The sequence below is a fragment of the Schistocerca gregaria genome, chromosome 11 (assembly GCF_023897955.1).
Source record: "Schistocerca gregaria isolate iqSchGreg1 chromosome 11, iqSchGreg1.2, whole genome shotgun sequence".
In the NCBI taxonomy this organism is placed as follows: domain Eukaryota; kingdom Metazoa; phylum Arthropoda; class Insecta; order Orthoptera; family Acrididae; genus Schistocerca; species Schistocerca gregaria.
In genome coordinates this window covers 92,505,469-92,525,053 of record NC_064930.1, presented here as the reverse complement: position 1 = coordinate 92,525,053, position 19,585 = coordinate 92,505,469, and the positions used below count along the sequence as shown (strand labels likewise).

Sequence of the window (19,585 nt, the reverse complement as noted above, 5' to 3'; positions counted from 1 at the left end):
CGACACAACATGTGGTTCATGCACGATGGAGCTCCTGCACATTTCAGTCCAAGTGTTCGTACGCTTCTCAACAACAGATTCGGTGACCGATGGATTGGTAGAGGCGGATCATTTCCGTGGCCTCCACGCTCTCCTGACCTCAACCCTCTTGACTTTCATTTATGGGGGCATTTGAAACCTCTGGTCTACGCAACCCCGGTACCAAATGCAGAGACTCTTCGTGCTCGTATTGTGGACGGCTGTGATACAATACCCCATTCTCCAGGGCTGCATCAGCGCATCAGGGATTCCATGCGACGGAGGGTGGACGCATGTATCCTCGCTAACGGAGGACATCTTGAACATTTCCTGTAACAAAGTGGTTGAAGTCGCGCTGGTACGTTCTATTGCTGTGTGTTTCCACTACATGATCACTGTGATTTGAAGAGAAGTAATAAAATGAGCTCTAACATGGAAAGTAAGCGTTTCCGGAAACATGTCCACATAACATATTTTCTTTCTCTGTGTGTGAGCAATGTTTCCTGAAGGTTTGGCCGTACCTTTTTGTGACACCCTGTATATACTGGTACAGTTGTTGCTAAGACAGTAGGGCACGCAACTTTCACACATGGTGGCATGGACAAAAGTCTAGGAAAAAATGTACAGCAAACAAGGGCTCCAAAATGCTTACCTTAAGAGCTATGAGCACGTGTTCAATAGAGGAGATGTGTTTCACACTACTGCTCACAGCTGATGAGATATGCATTTTAGAGAAGACGTTTACTAGACACTTTTTCCTTGTTTTGTTCCATCTTAGAAACAACAAACACAACAATAGCGATGCATGTATTCCACTGTAAGAGTTATCAGAATTATTGTTTTCACTTATAACTGTAGAGTCATTCACATCCGGTACGGCGGCTCTTACCTGAGATTTATACATTTATCCTTCTCTATCATCCTAGGAAGTTTGTAGCATTATCACGTAACCACGCCAAATGTAAATAGACTGACGGGCGTCAGTGACTGTAGCTTTGACGCTGTGTTGCGTCGCTGGATGACATTTGCGCACATGGGATTCCTATTCAGAATATCACTTAGTCACGCCCGTCTACATGTCCGAGCAAATTGTGGCGGGGATTTCCGAACACCCTGTGTACTCTGAACCCCGCTGTATGAGACTTCATCTTCTCATATTTGCCATTACGTTAATTTCTGCTCGTTGTAGAATGGTTTCTGATTGTTGAAACTGCTAGCCTCATAACTTTGATCTCTTACAGTTAATGGGAGCAAATGAAAAATGAACCCAGGCTTAATATCAAATAAAAAATGAGTACTCAGTGATATTATGAAAAACCAAAAGCTGCTCATGGTGCGTTGTATTACTTACTCACATACACTATGTGATCTAAAGTATCTGAACACACGCAAAAACATGCGATTTTCATATCAGTTGCATTGTGCTGCCACCTACTGCCAGGTACTCCGTATCAGCGACCTCAGCAGTCATTAGAGGCCGTCAGAGAGCAGAATGGGGCGCTCTGCGCAACTCGCAGACCTCAAACATGGTCAGGTGATTGGGTGTCACTTGCGTCGTACGTAAGTACGTGAGATTTCCACACTCCGGAACATCCCTAAGTCCACTTTTCCGATGTGATAGTGAAGTGGAAACGTGAAGGGACACGTATAGCACAATAGCGTACAGGCCGACCTCGTCTGTCGACAGTTGAAGAGGGTCGTAATGTGTAATAGGCAGACATCTATCCAGACCGTCACACAGGAAATCCAAACTGTATCAGGATCCACTGCAAGTACTGTGACAGTTACGCGGGACATGAGAAAACTTGGATTTCATGGTTGAGCGGCTGCTCATAAGCCACACATCACGCTGGTAAATGCCAAACGACGCCTCACTTGGTGTAAGGAGCGTCATCATTGGAAGAATTAAACAGTGGAAGAAACGTCGTGTGCAGTGACGAACGACGGTACACAATGTGGCGATCCGAAGGCGATTACATATTTCAATGCGGTCGAGAACCTGTTCGCAATGCACAGCCTTTGGCGGAGTGGTTACACCACAATAACATCCCTGTAATGGACTGGCCTGCACAGAGTCCTGACCTGAACCCTACAGAACACCTTTTGGATATTTTGGGTCGCCAACTTAGTGCCAGGCCTCACCGACCGACATCGATAGCTGGCCTCAGTGCAGCACTCTGTGAAGAATGGGCTGCCATTCCCAAGAAACTTTCCGGCAACTTGATTGAGAGACTGGAAGCTGTCATCAAGGCTAAGAGGGGGACAACAGCATACTGAATTCCAGCATTCCCGATAGAGGGCACCACGAACCTGTGAGTCATTTACAGCCAGGTGTCCGGATACTTTTGATCTCAAACTGTATCTTCTGTGATCATCCACAGGAGTACTCACTTTGCAGAAGTCTGACGGCCGTATTATCGGCACGTAACCCCGTTACATGGTAAGAAAGAAATTAGCTTGTAACTCGCTACACACAAAGCTTTCCTTATAGATACTATCCACGGTCTCTGGGCTCGTACGCTCATATTGTCTTTGATCGCTTGTAACAGCCAAAATAAGGTGGCCGCAGCAAGGACAGAGCTGAAGCTCGTTGGACGCCATCATTTTCTCCTCCTCTTGTTGACGCATTTCCCGTGTTGGCCACCTTCTGCACAGCCACACGTATTCTGGAAAGTGGTCGTACAAAATGCTCAAGGGGATTCTATTGTGATTCTAGTGTATGAGTTTAGCTCATCCAGAGTAATGCGGTTCACCTGCTAGGACTACATGTGTGGCTGGCGCTGTTAGCTACTATTGTACATGCACTGGGTTTCATTCGCTCTGATCACGGATGGCTGAATCTTCCCGAGATAAGTCGGTCGGGAACGGGACACACTCACTCACATGTGATTAGATGAGAAGGTTCTCAAGTATATGAAGACCGGCATTTACCTACAATGCTAACACGTGCCTTGGATTACTTTTTCCGTCTGTGACAATGAAAGCAGATGATCAATATCAACTAGATCATCAAAGTTCGAAGCAGAAACATTATCTTCTTTAGATTTCCGATGGTTGTCTGAGAACATTGTCACCATAGGGCGTCATTCAGCCTGCAGTGGGCTGCACGATACATAAATTGTCTGTGATGCCACTACCGTATGCCGCACGACAAACCAAATATCGACCTTCTATGAAGCCCACGCCTACTACAGTAGTACAAGTTCATATGCCAACTAGCTCTGCAGATGACGAAGAAATTGAAGAAATGTACGATGAAATAAAAGAAATTATTCAGATAGTGAAGGGAGACGAAAATTTAATAGTCATGGGTGACTGGAATTCGAGTGTAGGAAAAGGGAGAGAAGGAAACATAGTAGGTGAATATGGATTGGGGCTAAGAAATGAAACAGGAAGCTGCCTAGTAGAATTTTGCACAGAGCACAACTTAAGCATAGCTAACACTTGGTTTAAGAATCATGAAAGAAGGTTGTATACATGGAAGAACCCTGGAGATACTAAAAGGTATCAGACAGATTATATAATGGTAAGACAGAGATTTAGGAACCAGGTTTTAAGTTGTAAGACATTTCCAGGGGCAAAAGTAGACTCTGACCACAATCTATTGGTTATGACCTGTAGATTAAAACTGAAGAAACTACAAAAATGTGGGAAATTAAGGAGATGGGACCTGGATAAACTAAAAGAACCAGAGGTTGTACAGAGTTTCAGGGAGAGCATAAGGGAACAACTGACAGGAGTAGGGGAAACAAATACAGTAGAAGAAGAATGGGTAGCTCTGAGGGATGAAGTAGTGAAGGCAGCAGAGGATAAAGTAGGTAAAAAGACGAGGGCTGCTAGAAATCCTTGGTTAACAGAAGAAATATTGAATTTAATTGATGAAAGGAGAAAATATAAAAATACAGTAAGTGAAGCAGGCAAAAAGGAATACAAACGTCTCAAAAATGAGATCGACAGGAAGTGCAAAATGGCTAAGCAGGGATGGCTAGAGGACAAATGTAAGGATGTAGAAGCTTATCTCACTAGGGGTAAGATAGATACTGCCTACAGGAAAATTAAAGAGACCTTTGGAGAGAAGAGAACCACGTGTATGAATATCAAGAGCTCAGATGGCAACCCAGTTCTAACCAAAGAAGGGAAGGCAGAAAGGTGGAAGGAGTATATAGAAGGTTTATACAAGGGCGATGTACTTGAGGACAATATTATGGAAATGGAAGAGGATGTAGATGAAGACGAATTGGGAGATACAATACTGCGTGAAGAGTTTGACAGATCACTGAAAGACCTGAGTCGAAACAAGGCCCCCGGAGTAGACAACATTCCATTAGAACTACTGACGGCCTTGGGAGAGCCAGTCATGACAAAACTCTACCAGCTGGTGAGCAAGATGTATGAGACAGGCAAAATACCCTCAGACTTCAAGAAGAATATAATAATTCCAATCCCAAAGGAAGCAGGTGTTGACAGATGTGAAAATTACCTCACTATCAGTTTAATAAGTCACAGCTGCAAAATACTTAGGCGAATTCCTTACAGACGAATGGAAAAACTGGTAGATGCGGACCTCGGGGAAGATCAGTTTGGATTCCGTAGAAATGTTGGAACACGTGAGGCAATACTGACCTTACGACTTATCTTAGAAGAAAGATTAAGAAAAGGCAAACCTACGTTTCTAGCATTTGTAGATTTAGAGAAAGCTTTTGACAATGTTGACTGGAATACTCTTTTTCAAATTCTAAATGTGGCAAGGGTAAAATACAGGGAGCGAAAGGCTATTTACAATTTGTACAGAAACCAGATGGCAGTCATAAGAGTCGAGGGGCATGAAAGGGAAGCAGTGGTTGGGAAAGGAGTGACACAGAGTTGCAGCCTCTCCCCTATGTTATTCAATCTGTATATGAGCAAGCAGTAAAGGAAACAAAAGAAAAATTTGGAGTAGGTATCAAAATTCATGGAGAAGAAGTAAAAACTTTGAGGTTCACCGATGACATTGTAATTCTGTCAGAGACGGCAAAGGACTTGGAAGGGCAGTTGAATGGAATGGACAGTGTCTTGAAAGGAGGATATAAGATGAACATCAACAAAAGCAAAACGAGGATAATGAAATGTAGTCAAATTAAATCAGGTGATGCTGAGGGAATTAGATTAGGAATTGAGACACTTAAAGTAGTAAAGGAGTTTTGCTATTTAGGAAGTAAAATAACTGATGATGTTCGAAGTAGAGAGGATGTAAAATGTAGACTGGCAATGGCAAGGAAAGCGTTTCTGAAGAAGGGAAATTTGTTAACATCGAATATAGATTTATGTATCAGGAGGTTGTTTTTGAAAGTATTTGTTTGGAGTGTAGCCATGTATGGAAGTGAAACATGGACGATAACTAGTTTGGACAAGAAGAGAATAGAAGCTTTCAAAATGTGGTGCTACAGAAGAATACTGAAGATAAGGTGGATAGATCACGTAACTAATGAGGAGGTATTGAATAGGATTGGGGAGAAGAGAAATTTGTGGCACAACTTGACTAGAAGAAGGGATCGGTTGGCAGGACATGTTTTGAGGCATCAAGGGATCACAAATTTAGCATTGGAGGGCAGCGTGGAGGGTAAAAATTGTAGAGGGAGACCGAGAGATGAGTACACTAAGCAGATTCAGAAGGATGTAGTTGCAGTAGGTACTGCTTGCACAGGATAGAGTAGCATGGAGAGCTGCATCAAACCAGTCTCAGGACTGAAGACAACAACAACAACAAGCTGTGGTGGGCGATGCTACTGCAAGTGGTTATCAAGGCGTTCCTTCGGTGCTACGTGACGGATATCCCTTTCCAGACTTCCAGATTCCATAGCGCCTTATGTGAACCGTGGACGGAAGTATATGGCAGAGTTTGTGACAAAAGATGTGAGGCACATTTAGGAGCATTCAGATACTAATGGTTGTGTATGAATATTTCCCTCCACGCCTCAGTAACCGCTGTTTTTAAATTCGTCACATGTTGGAACAGTTTTGATTGTTACAAGCAACGCCTGCCACAGACAAGAATCCAGGTTTAAGTCCTTCTCTAGCATGTAATCCTAATTTGAGGTTCTAAACATTTATCAAGGCTTTCAAACTGCGTGACGTAATCCTTATTAGTCAAAGTCACACAATGCGTCACTCGATTTTGATACCACAACTGCTGCATGAAACAGAAATTTTTTCCGATTTTTTTTTTTGTGAAGTATGAAACATACTAGGAAAGGAAAACAGGAAATGCCAAAATATACCACACTGCTCCGGAATTACCTATAAATGTAAAGGCGGCTGAATTCGGTTTGTGGTAGCGTCAGGAAAACTCGATCCTCCGAAGAATGTCAGCCATTCCTAGCAAAATTTTCGCCCTATTTCACTGTTTGTATGAATCGCAAAGGTTTTATGCGGACGTGGATTTGATACACTCAGCAGCGGAGTTGTTAGCCCTCTTGCTAAAATATTCCTTGACAAATATGCTTAAAATAAACAAACTCATAAAGAAAAAAAATACTTGAAACGAGATTCCCATGTTATCACATTCATTCACCCAATAAATTAGGAGACGTAGATTGTAAGGTTATCAGTCTCATCAATAATAAAGTGCGTTGTTTCAAACATAATCTATAGCCTAACTGCTACAGCTACACATTAGAAAAATGTTACTGGGTGATTAGTTATTCAACCGGACTGTGACGACCCGACAAATGTTAGAACACAGTTCCTTCTTACTTAAGTCAAACATTTGACAAAAGCTTGAAAATGTTACCACATTCTTCCAATCGTCTGCTAAAAACGGGGAGATCCAGGTTCGAACACCGTCTCAAGTTTACTTATGGTGCCCTCGACGAATATGACGAAAAGAGTGTAAGAAAATCTCAACGCCTAACTTTATTAACTCCTGGCAATAGCGTAAATAGAGCACTTATTTGGGGGAGCAGACACAAGAAAGAATGAAGATAATATGAGGGACCTGAATCTATACTTTAGTAAAATAGTTCTCTGAACTCTGACTAATTAACAGCACGCGACTCACTGCCTTGTCAATATAGCATTGCGGGCGACGATTTTAAAATCTGTTGCAAAATTGATGTCAATGTGATGCATCCATAGAGACAAAAACATAGACGTAATCTCAGGGATTATATCTCTTGTCATCACATTAAAATATTGCTGCAGGATAGCTTTACTGTAGGGAAATTATGAAAAGAAACCTTTGAGTTAAATAAAGTATTTCCTTTAAAACGAAACGATCTGTTTTGCTGAGAAGCGGCCAATTATACTGAACTGAAAGGTTTTGGTTTTTACTTTAATGTGAAATATATTAATTTATGCACTTTCTTTTTCTTTTTCACTAATTATGATTTTGAGTCTATTAAAGCGTCTGTTGATGACGGAACGCTATGAAATTGTAATGAAATTATTCCTACGTAAGACGTCTACCAAGAATGGTCTATTGTTCGGCCGTTCTTCTCGTTTATGCTAGACTAATATGGCCAAAGAACGGGAGAATATTTTCGGTGACTCGAAAAGAAAGGCGTCTGAAAATATCGGGTTGTTCAATAATGGACACATTTGTTCTTCTTTCGCTCCATTTTATGTGTAGCATCCTACACCAGCACCAAATCTCAAACACGTCGATGCACTGTTTGTCTCTGGCCTTGAGTGTCCATGTTTTGCAACCATTAAAGAAGACGGTCCATTTTATGTGTAGCATCCTACACCAGCACATAAACTGGACCATCTTCTTTAATGGTTGCAAAACATGGACACTCAAGGCCAGAGACAAACAGTGCATCGACATGTTTGATCTTTGGTGCTGGTGTAGGATGCTACACATAAAATGGACCGTCTTCTTTAATGGTTGCAAAACATGGACACTAAAGGCCAGAGACAAACAGTGCATCGACGTGTTTGAGATTTGGTGCTGGTGTAGGATGCTACACATAAAATGGAGCTAAAGAAGAACAAATGTGTCCATTATTGAACAACCCGATATCTTCAGACGCCTTTCTTTTCGAGTCACCGAAAATATTCTCCCGTTCTTTGGCCATATTGTGAGAAGAGATGAAGAAAATCCAGAGAAAATGATTTTTTAAGGAAAGATCGAGGGCACGAGACCAAGACGAAGAGCAATGAGCAGATGGATAGATCTTCAGCAGGCAGTGAGGACGCTGGCAACTGTCCCAGATGGAGAGGCTAGGTTCATGGGTCATGACGCTCAACAACTTACACTGATGATGGAACAAGAAAGATTTTTAAGAGATCACCCATATTTCCTTTTTTCTTTTTAAGGCCTCCAGTAAATTAGATCATTATCATCCCAACTGAGGCATTTAAAGGATGACCAACAAAATAATTACAAAGACCTTTTTTTAAAATGCCATGTCTGTACTGGTCCACAAGATGATACACACAGGTGGGAATGCTAGTGACCCCTAGGTTACACTTTCATTTGTATACAGACAAAGCAAATACATTTACTAAAACAGAGCAAGAATCATTAGTCTTGCACTTGTGTTATTATTACAGAGTACCAGACAACTACTGAACATCTCTCTCTTAATAAAATAAGACCCATGAGTTACACCAACAAATTTTGATGTAAGTTTCTCAGAACTCGGATAATAGGTGCTGCCAAACAAAGTTTACAAACCGGCGCAAGCACATATCAATGAACATCGTAACTGAAGCAGTCTTAGATTCCAGAAAAACAATACATGTGTAGCGCTTATTTAACACAAAAACTTAATTTAGGTAAGGACCGATTGAGAAGGACCCCTCATATGACAAATCACTGACCCCAGGAATAGACAACCCGATGTCGCACTTTCAGAGAGATCCCAAACACAAGGTGGTACAAAGGGGCTTGCCATTTTCAACCGGCACCCATATGAATGCAACAGTGAAGATGATGGGCGACAACAGGTGGACACGCAGTCTCACTAGCACAGCCCGCTGCCACTGGGGGAGGAACAGCCTTATGGGATCCCACTCACGTGAAGCTCTGCCTCACTTTGTCCGTGTTCAGGACAGCGACCATCTCTTCCACACATTCCCCTGCACTGCGCCAGTGATCCCGTGTTCCACTGCCAGCTTGTTCCTCATCCATCCCAAAACTCCCCGCGTGTTGTGCTGTGCCACTACATAACACATTTTTAGGGCCAAGGATGCTTTCTACTCCCATGTCTTCAATCAGAAATTGGCATTACTGCATCAAGACTGCTCACTCGGGGGTTCTCCTGCTGGAATAGTTGGTATTACAGTCTGGTGACTCATTTGATAACAAAAAAATGAAAGTATACCGCAAGTATTGGGATATAACATTTTGGTAGGGACCGTATACTGAACCTCAGGATTTTGAATACACGCTTTCGTGTCTGCTATATTGTAATGCATTTCGCTTTATTGCAGAAAAATGTCAGCAGCGTAGGCAGATCAACGAATCTTTGGTGTGCTGGGAATACAAGGGTGATTTTAAAAGTTCTCAGAGCAGAATAGAAAAAAAGTATTTGCATCACTGAATCTTTTTTTACTTTCCAACGTATTCTCCTTGTATGTTAATGCACTTGTGCAACTATGTTCGATAGCCTTGATCCCATCTCGAAAATGGCTTTCTTCAAGGCCTGCAAAGTAGTTCTCAACTCCAGCTTTCAGTACTTCGTTTGAAGTGAATCTTCTTCCACCAAGAAAAATTTTCAGTTTTGGGAAGAGATGGTATTTTGACGGAGCCATATTAGGTGAATAAGGCTGCTGTGGCAACAATTCATACATTAATTCGTGTAATTTTGCCATGGCGACGGCACATGTGTGCACGCGTGCATTGTCTTGATGGAAGATGACTTTCTTCCTTGCTAAACGTGGCCTTTTTACGCATATCTTTTGTTGCAATTTCTCCAGCAGATTAGCGCAGTATTCTCCAGTACTTGCTTGCCCACTGGGATGATAATCTACAAACAGGATTTCCTTCGCACGCCAGAACACAGATTCCATGACCTTTCCAGCTAGAGGAATTGTCTTTGCTTTCTTTGGTGGCGGAGAATCAGCATGTTTCCACTGCTTTGACTGTTGGTATGTCTCTGGGTTATAGTAGTGCACCCATGTTTCATCTTTGGTCACAAACAGGCGCAAAAAGTTTTGTTCGTTTTTCCTAAAACGGTCCAAGCATCGTTCTGATATGTCCACCTCAAGCGTTTTTGATCCAACGTCAAGAGTCATGGCACCCATCTTTAAGATAATTTTTTTTCATTTCTAATTCTTCAGTTAAAATGTGATATACCCTTTCAGATGACATCTGGCAAGAGTGAGCAATTTCACGCACTTTCAAACGGCGATCCTCCGTGAGTATTTTGTGCACTTTTACCATGATTTTTGGAGTAGTGACATATTTTTGACGACCACTGCGCGGATCAGCACCTAAGCTCTCCCGACCATCTGCCCACTTGGCAACAGTTGAATATGAAGGAGCAGACTCGTCCAGTGTATTTTGGAAATCGTCATGAATTGCTTTCATACCTTTCTTTACAAAGTACTCAATCACTGCTCGAATCTCGATTTTTTACATCTTCGCAAATCATTACTCGGGAACAACAACAGAGCCACGTCATCTCCCGCCAGAGCTTTCTTCCGAGAGCACTGACGTGGCACGTGTTTACAGGCAACAGTCCAATGAGCATCACGTGAACAACTCGTTGCGCTAGCGCTGACCTCTCGTGGCGATTCCGAGAACTTTTCAAACCACCCTCGTATTTTCCTGCCAGTTATATACAGTGTATAGATTTGAGGACATTCAAGAAGTCGGAAATATCGAGCCATTCCTGAGGATGAATACATCCCATCTGCTGTGTTGCTCTGGGAATACAAATGAGCAGCAGAGAGGTTTCTCTTTCTTGTTCATATCCGTCAGTATCACCGCGCAGTCACTCTGCTAATTCGAAAAGTCGTAAAGAAAGACTGAAAATCACAACCAATTTTACTGTGCCTCAGTGCTTAATCTCTGAACTCCTAGGTTCCGGGACGCGCCCCCTTCTACCACTCTCCTTCCCTCCCCCCGGCCCCCGCCGGCCACAGAGAGAGATTTGTGATAACACTTACAATGAGGGATCATTTTATGGAAAAAAACTGTTCTGAAATTCAAGTTTTTAAAACATAATGTCTTATTATTAAAAACATAACACCCCAATGTTCCAATATAAACGACAGCTGCCACCGCCTGCTGCCGTACCAGTGTCACTTTGCTCCGCAGTTCCGAACAAGTCGGTAGTCTTCCTTTATTTATTTATTTATTGTTCCATGGAACCAAATTAAGGAGAAGTCTCCATGGTCATGAAACGAGTCAATACATGAAATTATAACACGTTATTAGAAACAGATAAAATGAAATATAAAAACATATTCAGGTGACAAGTTGTAATTTTAAATAAAGAAAATCAACACTGTAACACTGGCATTTGCTTAATTTTTTAACTCTTTCAGGAGCTCCTCGACAGAATAGAAGGAGTGAGCCATGAGGAAACTCTTCAGTTTAGACTTAAAAGTGTTTGGGCTACTGCTAAGATTTTTGAGTTCTTGTGGTAGCTTATTGAAAATGGATGCAGCAGAATACTGCACTCCTTTCTGCACAAGAGTCAAGGAAGTGCATTCCACATGCAGATTGCATTTCTGCTTAGTATTAACTGAGTGAAAGCTGCAAACTGTTGGGAATAGCCTAATATTGCTAACAACAATGTGAGGGCACTGTCAGAATTCCCAGACTATTGAATAGGGTCTACAAGAGGTTCTCCAACTTACACCACACACAGCTCGAACAGCCAGTTTTTGAGCCAAAAATACCCTTTTTGAATCAAAAGAATTACCCTAAAACATAATACCATATGACATAAGCCTATGAAAATATGCGAAGTAGACTACTTTTCGTGTTGAACTGTCACTCATTTCAGATACTGTTCTAATGGTAAATAAAGCAGCATTTAGTTTCTGAACAAGATCCTGGGCATGGGCTTTCCACAACAGTTTACTATCTATCCGAACGCCTAGGAACTTGAACAGTTCAACCTCGCTTATAATATGCCCATTCTGTCTGATCAAAATATCGGTTCTTGTTGAATTGTGAGTCAGAAACTGTAAAAACTGAGTCTTGCTGTGATTTAGCATCAAATTATTTTCCACAAGCCACGAACTTATTTCATGAATTACATTATTTGGTACTGTTTCAATATTACACACCAGACCCTTCACTACCAAGCTGGTGTCATCAGCAAACAGAAATATTTTTGAATCACCTGCAATACTAGAAGGCATATCATTTATATAAATAAGAAACAGCGGTGGCCCCAGCACCGACCCTTGGGGAACGCCCCACTTAACAGTGTCTCATTGGGACTGAACATCACTACCACTCTCAATATTGCGGAGAATTACCTTCTGCTTTCTGTTCTTAAAGTAAGAGGCGAACCAATTGTAAGCTGCTCCCCATAATCCATAATGGCCCAACTTCTGCAGTAATATTTTGTGGTCAACACAGTCAAAAGCCTTCGTTAAATCAAAGGAAACACCTAACGTTCGCAACCTTTTATTTAATCCGTCCAAAATCTCACACAGGAAAGAGAATATATCATTTTCAGTTGTTAAACCATTTCTAAAATCAAACTGAACATTTGACAGCAAATTATGTGAATTTAAATGCTCCAGTAACCTTGTATATACAACCTTCTCGATAACTTTAGCAAACACTGATAGCATAGAAATAGGTCCAAAATTGTCAACATTATCAATGTCTCCCTTTTTATAAAGTGGCTTCACTACCGAGTACTATAATTGGTCAGGAAACCAACCACTCCTAAAGGAAAAGTTATGGCTAAGTACTGGGCTAACATACACAGAACAATACTTCAGTATTCTGCTAGATACCCCGTCATATCTATGAGAGTTCTTGGTCTTTAGTGATTTAATTATTAACTCAATCTCCCTCTTGTCAGTATCGTGGAGGAGCATTTCAGGTAACAGTCTCGGAACAGTTTTTTCTAAGAGCGCTGTATGATTCCCTACTGGGACTAGGTTTCTATTTAGTTCACCTGCCATATTCAGAAAGTGATGATTAAATACTGCACATATATGCGACTTATCAGTAACACAGACATTCCCAATATGCACTGATTCTATATCCTCGACCTGTCTCTGCAGACCAGCCACTTCCTTTACGACTGACCATATGGTTGTAATTTTATCCTGAGACTTAGCTACTCTATCTGCATACCACATACTTTTTGCCTTCGTAATAACATTTTAAGCACCTAACAATACTGTTTGTAAGCGCTGCTGCATTTAGAATTTGTTTCTAACGTTCTGATATAATTGCCACTTTGTTCTACAAGATATTCTTATCCCTCTAGTCAGCCACCCAGGCTGCCTGTTTGTGCCAGTGCCCTGTTTTGAACGCTCTAACGGAAAGCAATTTTCATAGAGCACGAGAAAAGTCTTGAGAAACGCATTATATTTATCATCTACTGTATCAGCGCCACTCTTGTTCCTTGATAAGGTTTACAAAGGTCTCTACAGCAGCTGGATCAGTTTTCCTAAACAGTTGATAACTATATTTAACACATGTTGCAGCACAAAAATCTTTTAGAGTTAAAATTTGTGCATCATGATCTGAAAGGCCATTCACTGTTTTGCTAACGCCCTTCTAGTAATGAGGAATGAACAAAAATGTTGTCTATGGTTGTTCTACTGTTCCCTTGCACTCTCGTTGCAAAGAATATGGTTTGCATAAGATTATATGAATTAAGGAAGTATACCAGCATCCTCTTCCTTGCACTTCTTCGTGACTATGACATCGTGTTTTTAAATGCTGCCAGCCGCAACGTTCAAACAGTTGCTTTGTAGCTACTCTATGAACATTTGTTCAGTTTCAATCAACAAGGCATTTAGCGGTTAATGACGATGAAGATATTCCTGCTCCATCTGGGTCTCGTACATTTCCGATTTCCCACGTCTTCGCGAAACTTTAATTCCGTGTGCATTTTGTAGCATAGCACTGATCGTTGCATCGCGGCTGAGTTGATAACAATGCAAGATAAAGATAAAACATTTCCCCCTCCCCACTTCTCGCCCTGGGGCTACCGTAATCTTCCACCTCGCCTCTCCACTCCTCCCCACGCCATGATACACTGCCATGGGGAAAGACTATACAGTATGTAATGTTCTTCAGTCAGATTTTGTCTTTGAAACTTCCACGATAGTGAGTGAAAAAGAAGTGACAAGTTTTATTTACACAGGTAATAAATAAGTTCGCTTCTAAATGTAAAATGTAACTAATAGAATAAATATATTTATTACTTACTTTTAAACTCGTAAAATAATTAAGTAGTTTCTATGTTAGTAGCCAAAGAGAAAGGTCTTTTCTATGAGACTCTACGTGTAAAAATTGAACTGAAAATCCACTATTGTTGTTTGGAATTTTTGGCGGCCTTGAAACAACTCTACATGGTGGCGCTGCTGGCCGGTCCAAACAGCGGGTCGCCGCATATCAACAATCGGCACGTAGCTTCAGCATAGTTGCAACAATGGCGGCAGCAACAAAGCTGGGCGCGGCGGCATTAAAGCCGCTCACACGAACAGCAGCACACGTTGCCAGTGGTGGAGTGCTGACCCGTGCCTTTTGAATGCTGAGGCGTGCAGAGACCCGCTTCTCGGTGGTGTCGTGTGGAGAGATCTTCTGCACTTACCTCAGAAATTCAGTTCCGTCTCTTTCTTTCTGCATCTACTGACTATTTCTCTGTAATCAAACTAAAATATGAAGTGCGCTTGAAAATGCCAGTGAAACTTGCTAAGCGTTGTAATTTGGAAAGTAATTCTGAATCTATATGGAACGTACGCCTCACTGCTTTTGTGATGCTGCTTGACGCCAAAACATTGTATTCAACTATTGTCAGTACTGTCTACCAAATCGCCCAATAAACATTAACTTTTGTTCTGCTCATGCTGTTGAATATACGTTACTGTAAACACAGAACACAGGCTATTATGACCCCACAGAAATTAGTTTAAATAAAATTACTTCTATAACAAAACTGTAATGCAGTTAAGTTACAATAAGCCTGACCATAAAATACGCACCAACGGGTATTGTTGCTAAACGAAAACAATAGCTGTGGAAAATGCCATGAAATTTAAATATTTCAATATCTTGCTTCCTGCAATGAGCATAGTCAAGGAGGTGCTTCCTCTGTCTATAGCACAGACTCACACAAAAATAATTTACTCAAATATATACAGAAATTAATTAGTGGAAAACAATTTTGAAAATTCAAGGATCGTGAGATTTTGTTGTTAGCAACAGCAATTAAAGAAAGATCTGATAAAAAAATGACCAATGGCGGTTTTAATGCCGCCACGGCCAGCTTTCTTGCTGCCGCCATTGTTGCAACTATGCTGAAGCTATGTGCAATTTTATGCAGAACTATCCATTAAAATGGGAAATTCTGTGACACGATACATTACATTATAACAATCAGAAAATCATAAACTCGTCATAGAGTTGACAGATTTGTTCTTTGCTAAAAGTCCATACTGTCTTTTGACTGAGAAAAACAATGAGTAGTCCCTGCAAACTGAATATTTATTTATTGAACCACAAACAGTCAAAACAGACCTGTTATCATAAATGTTAACACATTCGCTGCAATTTTACACCTATAATACATCTTGTAGGAAATTCAATCAACGCATTTCGCATTGGTAGAGAATTATTACAGAAATAAACACGCACTTGAATAAAAATCAGCTTCACAGCGAAGTCGACCATTTCAATCAAGGTCACACTTACAGCAATCATCCATATTTGACAAATATTTTACAAAAATATCAAAGCTTCTTGAGTTACATTATAGCTCTGTTAAAATTACTTTTTCATTTCCAATAACATACTGTGTATATAAAAATGCCTTTTACTTTAAACCATTATTTAACAATTTTGCTTCAGTGCGCTACATGAAGTTGTTGCACTGTTTCAAGCACCAGTGCAGAACATCAAGAATTGCACATCTCATTAGATTTTTGGCTCGATTTGTCATTCAACAATTAAAATGCTAATGACCAATAACTGAATCGGTCGGACTGAGTATCGACCTGTTAACTCATTTATGATGAACTACAAATGTTACCAAATCTAGAATATCACACTAAAAATGAATCGTATTCAGTGCTACTTTTGAGATTATACTTTTGTAGTGTGAAATATGAATTTCATTGCCCTTCACTCATAAAATAACATGTTCTGTCAACATGCAGTATATATCTTTGACCTAAGGGTACACTACTTTGTTTAAATACTTCCTTTTAAATTATATTCAGCACTAATTTTGAGATTACAATTTTGTAGTCTGAAATATGAATTTAATTGACCTTCACTCATAAAACAACAAGTTCTGTCAACATGCAGTATATATCTTTGATCTAAAGGTATACAACTTTGTTTAAATACTTCCCTTTAAATTATATTACACTTTCAACATAGCAAATTAACTTAAAATCACAAACACTTGTTATTCTGACAAGAGTCAGTGGCGTATGACCAGTCACACAAAGGAAGAAAAAGTACGCATTGCGAAATTATTTCAAACACAATCAATCACAAACAGTTTGAAATGGATTAAGAAAAACATTTCCGTAATACAGTATTGTCTTCATTATACACTTTATCGCTTTGTGCTTTTGACTGGGTAGCAAGTGAGGAATGATATCCCTTCGCCAGCCAAGAATTTACATGACGGCCAGGTTCATATCTAGCTACAGGTGATCCCAGAAGTCTGATGCATAATAAACTACAAACAGTGCTGATGTAGAGTGAAGATCTCAGTGCTGTCATAAACAAGCTCATTGCAGAAAAGCTACATTCACACTCCGCACTCGACACTGCAATGCTGTTAATTACTGATAAGAAGTTTTTGAACATTGGTGGCAGTACAACAATATTTGGTTTCAGACCCTGTTTGTACTCCCTGCAGTCCTTTATTATTTCACAAGAGCTATTAAATCTTTCACACATTCGAGAAACCTCATTTTCTCCGTAAGTCATCGATATGTTCTTAGGCCAGAATTTGGGATGAATATTCTTCATTTCATTCATAACAATATCGTAGCTTTCAGATGCATTCACTGTTGATAACAGCCTGGATGACAAATTATTTGTCAAGCTTCTATAAAACTGTTTATCAGAAATCTTAGAAATATTTGTTCTTTCATAAAGTTCGACACATTGAAAGTTAATATTTTCCAGTGCAATGTTAGCTACATTTGCATGTTGTCCAGTTGTATCAACCCGACTTTCAAACACTTTTATTAAAAGTCGTTGTGAGCTTGAGCAACGTTTACACTTGATCTTTGAAGCTGTAGGGATAGATCGACCAACTCTTCTGAGACATCATACATTACAGCTAGGTTGCAAACAAAAGATGTATATGACAATGTATTATAAAGCCCCATGTTTTGAGTCCTGTTTCTCGTCCTCTAATGCTTCTAAAAACTGATGTAATCTTTCCATAGAGCTTTTACTGCCAATAAACTGGAGGCCATCCAATGAGTGTCAAGCACACGACCGATTTATAAAATTTCTTCCTCCAAACCTTTAACAGCAACTGCCAGCTCAATGCTGTTTTACGGAGAGCAGATGAAAATATTTCTAACTTTATCAATGAATATTTTAAAGTGATTAATTCCCGCTACTTCTCCTATTGTGATGAATAAGTTTGGAAACATTTCCATCGCCTGCTTTGTGAGGCTAGACTTTCTTCCTAACATGACAGAATCTCCATCGCAAGTCGAAGCGATTAAATGGTATTTCATAAGTCATAGCCTAGAACCAGTGCTTCTGCTTTAGAAGTTCTTTCAAGATACCAGATGCTGTTGTGTCATTTAGCTCATGGGGTTTCCCATTCCTTTAAACAAGGTTCTAAAGTATACAATCAAAGCGTTTTTGTTTGAAAGATAAGTGGCTTCATCCATTGAAGTGAAAATGTGGAGTCATTCTCTATTAAATTATTTATTAGATCTGATGTCATCTGGTCAAAAATATGAAGCATTATAATAGAGCAAGCAACATTGGAATGTAGTATTCGGCCCATATCCAAACCATTTTTAATTTGGAGATCAATTTCTGCCTCAAACTAATAAAACAGTCTATTTAACTTTGCTTGCTTCTAAGCTGTGCGAAATACACACTCAGTAACTACTGGTTGTTCCTTTACCATGGAAGAAACTGGGTTATGAATGATGTTTTTCTGTGTTCCCTATACCATGAGCTTGAGATGTGTGATGATCAAATAGTTTTTTCCTAAGAGATGTTAGTTGATCTTTTTCATTCGTCCCATATGAGCTTGCAGTTCCTAAAACCGATTGCTCACTAAGTTTTAACCCTTTCGCTTTGTCAGCACCTAGTGTAGATACACTTCTACAAACTTGACTACCTAGCTTTTCTTTAACAATGAACTACAGGTTTTTAGCTTTATAATCGTTACATTGTTCGACAGACCAACAATCTGGCTTTTCAACATCATAACAATTATGTTTTGAGGCATGGAGTGCATGAGATTCGAAGTATAGAAGTTCCCTGTATTAGCAGAGCTATATTATTTTCACACAGTTGATTTTATTCTCCTCTTCCAGCTCCTGATGCAGTGCAATCCCTGAATGTCTACAAGAGAGGTCGCAGAATGGTTGGCTTGAGATGGTCACCACCAGTCAACACATATGGCGATATTGAATCGTTTATTATCACTTACTCTAAAGAAGGCAGCGGCCATAAAAAGAAACTTATAACAGAACCAACATACTGTGGTGCTTGGATTGATCTTTACTGTTATACTGTTTCTGGTCTATCACCAGGAAAGAAATACCACTTTGAGGTAATAAGACTGTACTATTATTATGAGCTCAGCCAAACATAAGTTCATCTTTAAAAAGAATTTTGCCAAAACATCTTTAGTAAATTGTCCAACATTATTGCAACACTTCTTTTTCTCTCTCACAGTTGTACCTATTACTATAAGTACAAACTGTGAAACCAAATTCTGTTGCTGATAACACAAAATGTATAACTAATATTCAATATCGTATTCAACCTTACCCATTAACACATTTCTGAAATTAATCAATAAATTGCGATTTTCATATATGAAATTTATAATCTGCAAAGTAGAAATTTAACAGACAATAGTGGTTTCCTAGCAGATTCATCAGTGATGTTTTTCGTATTACCATCATGTGTTTAAGTATAAGGGACCTCCTTTGCAGCATTTAATAATTTGTTTACATCACACCAGTAAAAAAAGTTTGTGATCTGATTTGTAATTATCAACAAGTTTGTATCTGCATTTTGCATAAATATTTCTTAAGATTTTTTCAATATTTACACAATAAAAATAACACACACACACACACACACACACACACACACACACACACACACACATAGTGTACACTAGTTACTCATATGTCAGAGTCTAGTAGATAAGATAGAGTTCTCTTGTGATGGAGATCACAATTTATAGTAAAAGCTGACAGTCAATTT

The 19,585-nt window shown here is 39.9% G+C and overlaps 1 protein-coding gene across 1 annotated transcript in view; it reads left to right on the top strand.

The window, feature by feature from the left end:
• The window catches only part of LOC126294954 (uncharacterized), a 607,599-nt gene that overhangs the window by 516,301 nt on the left and 71,713 nt on the right, over positions 1-19,585 (top strand). Inside the window, exon 21 of the mRNA XM_049987174.1 lies at positions 18,682-18,920. Within this exon, the coding sequence (XP_049843131.1) occupies positions 18,682-18,920 (239 nt within the window). The remainder of the gene's footprint in view (positions 1-18,681; positions 18,921-19,585) is intronic.